General features: G+C 37.4%; 1 protein-coding gene across 1 annotated transcript; it reads left to right on the top strand.

The window, feature by feature from the left end:
- Nucleotides 1-4,024: 4,024 nt before the first annotated feature.
- Nucleotides 4,025-6,899, top strand: gsc (goosecoid). The gene is made up of 3 exons (XM_062440905.1): nt 4,025-4,340; nt 5,293-5,552; nt 6,750-6,899. The coding sequence occupies exons 1-3, from the start codon at nt 4,025-4,027 to the stop codon at nt 6,897-6,899; spliced, it is 726 nt and encodes a 241-aa protein (XP_062296889.1).
- The last annotated feature ends 5,313 nt before the right edge of the window (nt 6,900-12,212 follow it).

The raw sequence follows: 12,212 nt of genomic DNA, 5'->3' as shown, positions 1-12,212 counted from the left end.
CTGTATTTAACCAGGTTTTTAAAGATCAGGGCTCTGATATATAAAGATGCATCTGCCATTGTAGCTTTGTGAGTCTTCAGCCTCCATCTGCAGCCTTGATTGATGCTTCTATTCACCTATAAGTGCTGCCTTCACAGCGCTTTTCCACAGCTTTTAATTTCAAATGGACATTTCGTTTTACAGCAATCCCTTTTGACTCGCTCCTTTCACTGCCACTTGGAAGTAGAAATATAGAAATAAATGTGAAAATAATAACAGCATACGGCTGTGTGTGTGTGTGTGTGTGTGTGTGTGTGTGTTTTCCCTCCTCTCTCTCCTATTGAACTAGGCTGAAATCACAGTGTGACTGTATTACAGAAAAGCCAACATGTTTTCTTATGAAAAGGCAACAACAAACCGGGTTTCTGTCAGACTCATACATGCAGAGAAAACTCATCCTGGTGTGTTATTACAACCAAATAAAATGTGTCACATTCAAATTATATTCACTTGTAAATGATTTGAACTGGAATCTAGGTAGGAGATAAAATTCAAATTTAATATTAAACCTAAAAATCCTGTTTTGCTTTTCAATATTATACCAAAAATGCGTATGGAATAACCATAACCTACAGGCTGCCATCTGTAATCCAACATAAGGGCAACGCATGAGCATCCCTCCTGATTCTGCCGCATGAGTGTTTCACAGGTGTGTGTGTGGACCGAGTCCTCGAAGCTAACAAAGAAGAATCCAAAATAAATCAAAGGCAATGAATTCCACAATCTTAAAAAAAACCCAACACAGCCTTGAACAAATGAAGTGTTTTTGTCTGTCTCACACGTTATTTATTGATATTTTAATTTGTACACGTTGAATATATCCGATGACACATTGTTGATAAATCAAATGAGGGCTGACGGGTAGGAACACATGGCACAGTGCAAGAAAAGGGTCGTATTCTACTGTCAAATACCATCAAATCAATGTGACTTGTTAGGAAAATAAAAAAATACAAGCATGTGCATGTGAGTCTTTAAAGAAACAAAATTGATGGTTTATGTAGTTTTTAGATATATCGCTAGACTGAATTTATATTTGTTGCTTAAAGGTAAGGTTATACAGTTAGAGACAATGTGAATGCTCAGTGATGGAGATGTAAAATGATAGTCACTGGTAATAGTAGACACAGGTACATTTAATATGTAGGGTGAAAGGAATAAAGAGTCCTTTTTCAGCTGATAGTGAGAGACTGGCTCCACCAATCAGGTTTGAGATGCAGCTCTGTAGGTTTCACACAAAGAATAAGATTTTATTTAAACCAAACATGGTTTATAGGAGTCATTTATGCATATTGTGAAGCCATACACATGTGGTATCAGAGGGCAGAAAATTTGACACACACTTCTTATTTAAGACCAAAAGCAGAAAAAAAACAAAAAAAACACTGTTTTCTGAGATTCCACACAGAATGAAAACTGAAAATGAAGAATAAGGATCATAACGATTATTTGAAAAACAAACAAGCAACCAAAACAACAAACAAACAATGAAAATCAATGAATTAAGACATTAAATGAAATTATAAATGATAATTAAATGAACTATATATACAGCCTTAACCCTCTCATACTGTTCATATTCTGACTCATAATTAGTCTCTACACCAATCTCCATTCATAAATTCACCATCAGTTATTAATACATGTTTGATTCATCCTTAATGAAGCTTTCAGAGAGCAAACAGAGTGTATTATTATTATTTATGGTAAAAAAGACAGAATCACTTTTTTATGGTCCAGGAGAACTTTTTACACAATATGAAAAATATAACATGTTTGAATGCTGAGTTTGAATTTTGTAATAAGCACAGATCAAATTTGGACACGTACATACACGAGTAGCTGCTTACATACAGCTGCGCGCATTTTTAAAAAATTATATATTCTGGGTCACATTAGGAAAAGTCTACCTAACAGAAATATGTATAGGGTGTTTTTACACCTTTTGCATGTTAAAATTGGTCAAATTTAACCCTGAACAATATGTAAGGCTTAATGGTTATATTCCTTTTTATATACATGTGGCAAAAAAAAGAACTCATTAACAGACTGATACCTTATAGGGTGGTTTACATACATTTTTATTTTTTATATTTGGATCATATAAGGAGATGATAAGAAGAATAAAATGACCAGTCCATACATTCCCTGTTTAACACAAATAACATGAATTCCCTTATTATATATTATATCGAGCAATGAACCTTAAAAAAAATAATATTTTTCTTTTAGACAACAGCCAATAAATTGGATTCAGTAGATTGTAATAGGCCGGCATAAATATTTTATAGACAACTTTTAAATAGCATACTAAATTAGTATATTTCATGTTTTCATGCATACCTGGAATTCATGTGCGGGGGGTGATATAAATCAGTTGTTTTAGCGCATTAGCAGAGGACAATAGGTTAATAAACAGAGCCTTACCTCTGTGCTTCATATCTGAACAGCACATTTTCAAATCACAAACTTATCTGTCAGCCTGATGGGAGCATGTGTTAGGACCCCGTTGAGTGTTAAATGCAATCAGTGAGTCCCATTAAGGTCTGAACTGCGAATCCACGTTCCTCCACAGCCCCCCCCCCCTACCTCCCCCCAGCACCACTCAGCCCATGTTGATTAGCGGTGTAAATATGCAATAAGTTCTCTTTTTCTAGAATGAATGGAGGCGATAATGGGCCGTTATCTTATCCCGGTCAGGGGTCGGTTGGGGGGGGGGGAATGTTGTATGTTGTTGACCGGCGGAGAAGGAGCTGCTGACGGGAGGAAATGTACTGATCTGCTCCCCGCGGAGAAGCGAGCGGAGGCTGGATAATGAGATGAGATGCTCAGTGGCTTCTTGTCTGACATGGAAATACGGTTAATATTCATTTAGTCATGCAGGAAAGGAGAGAGACAAACAAATAAAAGCATTGATTCGAGTTTTACTGCATCTCCGCACAATTATTCTCTCAATAACCCTCCAGATGTGTGTTATTCACTTTTAATCTACTATATGAGCCGGGCGACTTTCTAGGCCTATATGAATGATAAATGAATAACCAGTAATAACTAAATAATGCTGGATTTATTGTTCACATAGAGATGTGAGCCTCGCCTGGACAGTTGACCCCCGCATATACATCTATATTTAATGATGTATCAGTTCATAAATAGCTACAATTCCACATGTTTTGTGTTGAGTTTTGTGCATGGCTTCAAATAATATGAAGATTTATTTTCTAATAAATGAATAGAGTTTCACTTACCACCTTTACGCGCAGAGTTTCCTCCGGGCTGTAATTGAGTTTATAATAAAAACCTCAATAAAACCTTTTCATTTCTATATCTACTGAGTAACATAAGGCCTAAAAATGTTCCTGTAACCTCACTGATCCAATGCTATTTGACGGTTTTGAAGTGGGTCGAAAATGTATTTAAAATATATATAAAATGATTCTCTTTATGTGCCGTGAGTTTGGTTGTCTAATTTGATGAAGTGATGGAAGGCCCTCCCGCCTCCTCACAGCAAACACTCATATCAATGTGTTCTATAGATTATGATGCCTTCACTGACAAGGAAATAATCGGATTACTCTGTAGAAGAGCTTCTCTGAACAGCAACAGTTTCCAAAAGTCTGCAAACAGTGCGGATTATCTTAATTGAATTAATTCTCAATACACAGATCTATGGCCGTTCACGCCGCGATCTGCAGCTGATCTCAGAGCAGCCCCGCTCCGCCGTGACGTCAGCAGGGTATAAAAGCAGCCGTGCTCTCAGCTGGTCCCATTAAAACCACCAGTCCACATCCACGACACAAGCTCGCGGAGCTGCGCATGCGAGAGAAGCAAAGTACCCTCCAGAGTCGTCATGACGCAGTTTTAGGAAACTTTTTCCACGGAGTCTGGAAATCTTTCAGTCCAGGAAACTTGCTTTTTTTATCCAACAGTTTTCTCTTTTCCGAGCTTTCGTTTCCCTGACTACCAGCCGTCTTGCACCGGTGTGATGCCCGCCGGGATGTTCAGCATAGACAGCATCCTGTCTGGCCGGCCGAGCTGCAAGGAGCCACTGCTGCTGCACCGGAGCGGCCCGGTGGTGCTGTCCGCCGGCCTCACGGACTCTATCTACACCGACTACAACGGACTGTACACGGCCACATGCGGGCCCACTCCCCCCGGGGTTCAGTCTGTGAACGGGACCAGGATAGGATATAACGGCTACTACTACGGACAGCTGCACGTCCAGGGCACCGGAGGAGGGCCGCCGTGCTGCGGCTCAGTGCCCGGCCTCAGCCCGCAGCAATGTCCCTGTATCCCGGCAGGTAAGACGCAGAAACTCCTGCTCTCTACATACTTGAACTGTCTTAACGTTCTACTGTGGGCGGATAATAACAGAAGGATCAAATAATCAGCGCAGTTTTGTTTTAAACATTTGTGCTAAATTTAAAAACAAAACAAAAAAACAGTATTGTTAAAAAGATTAAAAGTGACATTAAAACAGCTCAATAAGCAGTTTTTAATTTGATGCACCAGAAGTAATTTTGACCGAAAAGTTTGAAGTGCGGTACTGACAGTGTTTACAGGCCAATGAGTAGAAACCATGATGCATGATGTTTTGCTGAAGAATTTAGCTTTGTCTTTTCTAAACAATGATGCTTGCAAAAAGAAAACAATCTTTCAAATCTCTTGCGTAAAAACGTGTAAGTGTATTTATGCGCAATCTGAAATCTGCACGTTTATACGACAAACACTCATAAATGTTATTTATCACAACACTTGAAACATTCACATGTTGTGTCTGATGCATGAAGTGTGATTTCTTTATGTTTTTATTAGGCCTTTCAGTCTGATGGTATAAGTGCTGTTGCGGTTTTAGTATCCAGGATAAATGGCACTAATCTGTTTCCAGATCTTTGCGCATAAAGTGAAACCTGCTTGTTATGTGCACTTAAAGACTGTTTATGTTTCCCGCAGGAGATAAACTAGCCCACTGTATGTGTCTTTACATAGTTTAAGATTGTAACAAGGCTCTTTATGTTTTTAAACATGAAGTCAAATCTTCCCAAGCAAACACAACCAACGCTTCTACCAAAGTTTCCAATGTTCACTTATTTTACGCATCGGCTGTAATCTGTATGTACACAACTGAAGCCAGAGTTTCCAATTAAGCTTCCCGTGGGCTCTGTTTATAGTCTATGTATATGTAGGCTGCGGCACTTCGATTGTTTTGAACTCACCAAAGTGTTACTGTTTCTCCGTCCCTCCCACCTGCAGGATACGACAGCCCGGGCTCGGTGCTGATCTCTCCGGTCCCGCACCAGATGATGTCCTATATGAACATGGGCGGCCTGTCGAGGACCGAGCTGCAACTCCTCAACCAGCTGCACTGCCGCAGGAAGCGGAGACACCGCACCATCTTTACCGACGAGCAGCTGGAGGCTCTGGAAGGCCTCTTCCAGGAGACCAAGTACCCAGACGTCGGCACCCGGGAGCAGCTAGCCCGCAAAGTCCACCTCCGGGAGGAGAAGGTCGAGGTCAGAGCTGCATTTGTTTTGTAGACTTCTCAGAGTCCAGCTTCCTCCTGCTATTTATAACTACTCACTCCACTGATTGAGCCAAAACTTTATTTAAATTTCTTCCCTTCATAAATAAGTTCTTATTTTATGAGTAGAAACTAAACACAACACTCCTTTCACCTGACTTTTACTCATCTAATTTACATATAATTTATTATTATTATTATTATACCCATTATTGTTGTTGCTGATCTCTGGACATTTTATCACATATAGGCCTGTATCATTTTTCTTTTTCTTACTTCTTTTTTTTTCTCCATTTTTTCTTTTTATAATTCAACGGTCTTTCAAGTTCATGCAATACAAATAAAAACGACAACATTTTAAAATCTCAGTTACTTTAAAATAAGCACATATTTAAATAAACATCATATAACATACTGCAACAAATAGGCCACGTTTTATAGTAATACATTTGTTTTGTGTGACGTTACAGTTTGGGTTATTTTTTTATAAAGTTATATTTTCATAAGCACGGCTTTTCAGTGTGAATTAATTAGCATATCTTAAATGAATATTTATCTGAAAACCTCGCAACATTTGAACCAGGTGAAATTTCAAAATAAAATAAGAAAATGTAACGGAATATTAGGCGTTGCGCGAGAATTGAACAGAATTAAAAGTCCAATGATAATAATAATAATAATAATACTAACAACTTTATTTATATAGCACCTTTAAAAACAAAGTTTACAAAGTGCTTTGACAGACAAAGCTAAAAGCAGTACAATAAATGGATGACGTCAGATATTACATTTGTATTGTTTGAATTAGAATTGTGAATGAAGATATTAAATCTGGCGCGCTGCAGAGAGGAGAGGAAACAAGTATGAAGGCAAACATTTCAACAAGCAGCGTTTATTATATTTGAACAACACTGTATACAAAGAGAAGACGTGAAGAAAGACAAAAAAAAAGCCCCATAATGAAACAAGTTCTGCGCGTTTAATAATTTACTGAATTAAAACAAAAATCCGCGGGTAAGATGTGGCATTACACTCCCACGTGATTAACTGTGTCGATATCTAGTAAAGTGCCATGACTGAACATCTGTCCCGCTCTATGCGTTTAAACCGGGATACATGTGATCTGTTAGAAATAACAAAAAAAAAAAAAACGTAGATATTAAAACTGTGCTTTTTTATTATCATGTAGGTTTGGTTCAAAAACAGACGCGCGAAGTGGAGGAGGCAGAAAAGATCTTCATCAGAGGAATCAGTCAGCTCTCAGAAATGGAACAAAACGACCAAAGAGTCCGCGGAGAAAACCGAAGAGAGTAAAAGCGAGGTGGACTCTGACAGCTGATAAAAGCGACCTGACACGGCCCCGTGTGTGTGTGTGTGTGTGTGCGTGTGTGTGTGTGTGTGTGTGTGTGTGCGTGCGTGCGTGCGTGTGTGTGTGTACATACAGTGGACTCGGTGTGATGGTGATGATGATGATGATGATGAGACGTGTTGCCATGTTGCACAGTTGTACATATCTACATTTTATTATTGATTCAGTGTCCGCTATTTATATTTAATTTAAGTTGTTTTTGTAATGTTACGCACGCCAGGGCACGTGATGCCCGGTGGATGACTGACATGTCTGAATATATCGTAATGCTATATGTGACATTTTTATGGATATTGAATGTTGTAATTCTGGTATTTTTCCGTTGTAACATTATTCACTGCGCTCAGCAGCAGCAGCAGCAGCAGCAGCAGCAGCAGGGGAACATGTGGAGTCTGTACAGATGTTCGGGCTGAGCTGCCGACTTCTTATGTTATTTTGCAAAAATAAGAAAACCTACTTAAAAGTACAACGAGTATACATTAAAATATAAATGAAACATCTTCAACATGTTGTCTGACTTCATTTATTTTCTTGGAGGTGGAGATGTTATGATGATATTTGGTTTTTAAGTCATTTTGAAATAGATGGATACAGATGTTTTACCGAGCTGTGCGCTTTAAAATGGAAGTGAGGAACAACATGAAGGCGCGTGATTTTTAAAAGCAGCCCAAGCTTGTAATTTCTACATTTTAATCACAATAAAAGAGAAGTTGTCAGCAGATTACAGGGACAACTGTAAGCTTTAACTGTGACTTTCTTACTCATTAAAAGCTGCTTCTAACCCAGCGACTCTCTGCGTTTTCTCTTCTTTACATTTGGCAGGTTTAGCAGCGTGGAGGAGGTCACATTCTTTTACTGAATCAACTACACAGTGTTTGACATTTTATAGGCTGATTCCATCAGTTTGAAATCTTTAGGCCAATAATAAAAAAAAAGAAAAAAAAAGAAAATAGGATTCAGCATTTTCCTACCAAAATGTTTCTGCACTGAAGACGCAGCGTTCAGAGCTTCATGCAGAGTTAATAGAGAACTTATTTAAAGAACAGTTAATGGAGTCCAATACAAAAAATACACACAAATATCAATCTTTCAAAAATAATGAGACTTTATTTTTTGGGTGTCTGGGTCAGTTATTTCCATTTTTCTGTTGATTATAATTTAGATGACTTTATTTAATGTGTGAAGCGGAATAAATACTAATATAAAATAGCAATGCACCACCAGAGGACAAAAACGATGTTTTATAAATTGAGTATTTAATCTAAAAATGAGACAAAACACCCCGAGTATAACCGCTACCAGATCGGCAAAGAACTAACTAACATTGACTCATTTTATGTGGAGAGGAACGGATACATTGACTATTGACTATAAATGGATTTAGAGATGATCACCAGCGTATTCTTTGTCATTTGAACTATATATTTTTTTAAAACAAACCAAGCCTCATAATTTACCCCATAAACATCTGTAAAAATCACCATTCACAGTTCAATATTTCAGAAAATGATTATATTCTGAATTATGTTCCTCCATCACTTTTTCTCTTTTGTAGTGAAGCTGCTACAGCTGATATTTCACACATCTTTAGGATTTATATGTTTAACTATTTGCATGCCAAGACAAATGAGGAAAATTCAATATTTCCTCCACTATGTTATTTCTGTCAGGGTGGAAAAAACCAGGAAAGGAGCGTTTAGAGTCTAACGTGAAGCTACATTAAAAACCACAATATTACAATTCTTTGAGGGATAATACAGAACTTCATGTACAGCTTTTACACGTCGGTCGGTCAGTTATAGTATCAGTGCGTTCTCAAAACCAAAGTAAAATGACCTTTTTTATCTACACTAGCAATTTAAACTGTTCTCTATAGGTGGAGTTTCATCTCACTGCACGCGACAACAGAGATACAGATGTTTAAAATGTCCACAAATGAGAGAAATGTCTTCACAGCATGACTTAGACTGCGATGGAGAAGAAAATGTGGCTATAATATACAACATATATTAAGTGTGTGTGTGTGTGTGTGTGTGTGTGTGTGTGTGTGTGTGTGTGTGATGTGTGTGTGTGTGTGTGTGTGTGTGTGTGTGTGTGTGTGTGTGTGTCAGTTTGGGTCAGGGTGGTCCAGCCGTCATTGGTCAGGAAACACTCTGACTTCAAAATAAAAATTTACTGTATGAAAGCATTATAAAGCAAATAAGTAAATACATTGACTCTCTCTCTCTCTCCCTCTCCCTCACTGTGTGTGTGTGTGTGTGTGTGTGTGTGTGTGTGTGTGTGTGTGTGTGTGTGTGTGTGAGGATTCAGGTCATATAGTTTAGGAGGGATTTTTTTTTGAGCAGCAACTGAATTGAAAGTGTTGAAAACTGTCAAGTGCTGAGATTTGGCACCACGTATAGTCTTGTTAGCTGGTTGTGTGATCAGATATTTCCTGATTGGAATCATAATATGATCTAGTATTATATGTGTGCAGTCAGTGCTCTCACACATGTGTTTGTGTTAACCCCGTCAGACCTGGATTTATCCACTCATAAGAATTATATTCCACACTTTTTTCTCTCTCCTGTCTCCATGAGTCCAAACAACTGAGACAGTGTAAAATGTCCTCAGGATTAGAAATAGCTTTTCCTAGTAATGCTACGTTTTAACCATGTGGACTATACACGTGTTGGTTTTAATCAGATTATCTTATTTTATTATCTATTCTGATATCCTTCAAAGCGCATTTTACTGTCCACGAACTAACTTTTCTGGAACTTTCAAGAGCATATAATGGTCTTCATCACTAAATCCAGTTGCAACCACTTTTAAATAAAGCAGGGATTGGTAGCTTCATTATTGTTCATTAATGATTTACAGTTAAAATACATTTATAAGAACTAGTAGCAGGTTGTGAAAATCTCTCTGATTGGTTTATATTCTCCTCTATTATGACACTTGCTTATAAATGTTAATGAGTTCAGAATGTTCTTTAACCGTTCTATTTATGTGTCCTCTGAAAAACTGAATATATGATCTGAATAATTCTACTCAAGATTTTTTTTATTAATTATACAATACCTGTGTGGAATTTACACTGTTATTATAAAATGTCATTTATCAGAGCTTTAAAGTAGTCAGCTGGTCTGCAGTTGTAAATGTTAATATGTTCATAAACAGATTTGGTGTCTTTTATAAAGAAGGTTCATCAGAGGCTCATCCTGGTGAACTAAAGAGCCGATGATGTCATGATAGAGCAGACAGCAGAAACAATCTGGAAACATAAAACTCATGCTTATCAAAACATTGTTAATGCCTGATATGACTATAAAGCTTTAGTAAATGATTTGTTAGCAATTAATCAAACCATGTGTTACGACTCCAAACTCTTTCTAAAGCATGTGTTGTGAGAAAGTCATACCCAGACTTATTAAAACATTTCTATTTATCATTTTTTATTATTCATATATTTGGATGTTGTTTTTTTTTTCAATCTACTGTTTCCAAAGTCATGAATGAGCTTCCATACTTAATCCTAAATGTATTAGACATGTTTGCTATTGACCTATTACTATACTCAATAACTGTGGTAGCTGTGTAAGTGAAATATGATGGCAGACCTTATATAAAATCATCATTAGGATGTCCATTACAGCTCATGTCCATTGGGCTGGACATTCAATTTTTGAAAATATCTGTGTTTATCATATTAAAGAAATATGCAAATTAACTTGTAATATGATTAATTTATGGAGTTCAACAATGTTAGATCTGTATGTGTTTAAATTAACACACAAAAAAAAGGAAAATGTGTCAAAAAATGTAAAAACAATTCTTTTTAATTGGCTAACCCCGATAATATCTATCACAATGCACCCTGGCTGTGACGTTGAGCTTTTCAGGTCTATCCTCAGCAGTGCACTGAGGAAAGCTGAGGACCTTGTGTTCATGTGTGATGGTTGAGAATGCTGCACTGTGAATCACAGCGCAGAGCTGTGATGATGACAAGAGGAGTGTTGAGCAGCAGTTGTAACTCTTCCCTTCAGTGCGTTTAATACGGCGGCGGTGCAGACATGCAGCCTGGCAACTCATCTTTCTCCTAATCACAGCTGACTGCACGGCACACACTGCAGCCCACACTGCTAAACCAGAGGTGGACCCAGCAAACACTGTGCCACAGCTCATCTTTAGCCAGAACCACTAGAGCTACAAGAGTCTATATAATCAACCCACGCTGTAGCTATATTTAAAATGTATAGATCGTTTATATGAAAGAGCTGCATTTCCAATTAAACAAATGTGTATTATTTTCTATGGATTTGAGAATAAATCATGTTCTCTAAATTGCTTTAATTACATAAGTTCCATATATGCTTATGGAGGGCTGGTGGGGAGTGAAGGGCCATATGTCGTCTGGGGTTCTTCAAGCAGACAAAAAAATAAACAATTCTGTATCCTCGACTCAATGTAAATGCAGCCTCCTCTGCTTCTACCAGAGCTCATTTCTCCAAGATAGTTCAGAGAGTAAAAATGTTCACAACTAGTTCGTCAAGCTCGCCCCTGTCAATGAAATCATGAACCAAATATCTTCCATGTGATGAATTTGCAATATTCTTTAACAACAAAAATGAGCTCCATAAGAGCAGCTGGCGTCATAGATGCTGACAACAACATCAATCGACCTGGTGAAATTGCAAATGTGTCGAAATTCAACCATCATTTCTCATCAGGAACTATATAAACGTGTAAAGTAAAGTAAGTCTTTTATGTGCTGTGTTGACCCGCTGCCCACTACATTTTCTTCACTCTGTCAGAAAGATCATTAACATGTCTCTTAAAACTGGATCCTTGCCAGAATCCTTCACAGTTGCAGTTATAAAACCTAGATAGGTAGATAGTGACGTCTTAACCCTCACATACTGTTCAGGGTCTAATTTGAAAAAAAACACCTGAAAATCTGATGAATATACAAAAATGAAAATATTTAAACTTTCTAAAAATGTTTTTGTATAGCTGTTGAGTGTTTGACTCGTATTCATATACAAATTCAAAAAGCCACCATTGAAAAATACTTTTTATTCACATTTAATACAATTCATTGAAAATGTGTGATAGTAAATATTTTTTCTCCATCAACAAGAAGCGTAAAAAAAAGTAAAGAATTCACCCTCTCTCTGCTCTCTGAACGCTTCATTATGAGGTGTTCAAGTCTGAAATTATGAGATAATTATGAGGGGAAACTCTGACAGTATGTAAGGGTTACATAACTATAAGCTTATATCAAATCTACAGTTTTTAAGT

Source organism: Scomber scombrus, chromosome 19 (genome assembly GCF_963691925.1).
Source record: "Scomber scombrus chromosome 19, fScoSco1.1, whole genome shotgun sequence".
In the NCBI taxonomy this organism is placed as follows: domain Eukaryota; kingdom Metazoa; phylum Chordata; class Actinopteri; order Scombriformes; family Scombridae; genus Scomber; species Scomber scombrus.
Note: the sequence above shows the minus strand (reverse complement) of the source record. Positions and strands in the feature narration are given on the sequence as shown.

What these genes read in the sequence shown, in the direction of transcription:
- gsc (XM_062440905.1), top strand. Translation starts at nt 4,025, where the DNA reads ATGCCCGCCGGGATGTTCAGCATAGACAGCATCCTGTCTGGCCGGCCG. An exon ending in ATGTCCCTGTATCCCGGCAG is followed by an intron (nt 4,341 to 5,292) that starts GTAAGACGCAGA and finishes TCCCACCTGCAG; the next exon opens with GATACGACAGCCCGGGCTCG. An exon ending in TCCGGGAGGAGAAGGTCGAG is followed by an intron (nt 5,553 to 6,749) that starts GTCAGAGCTGCA and finishes ATTATCATGTAG; the next exon opens with GTTTGGTTCAAAAACAGACG.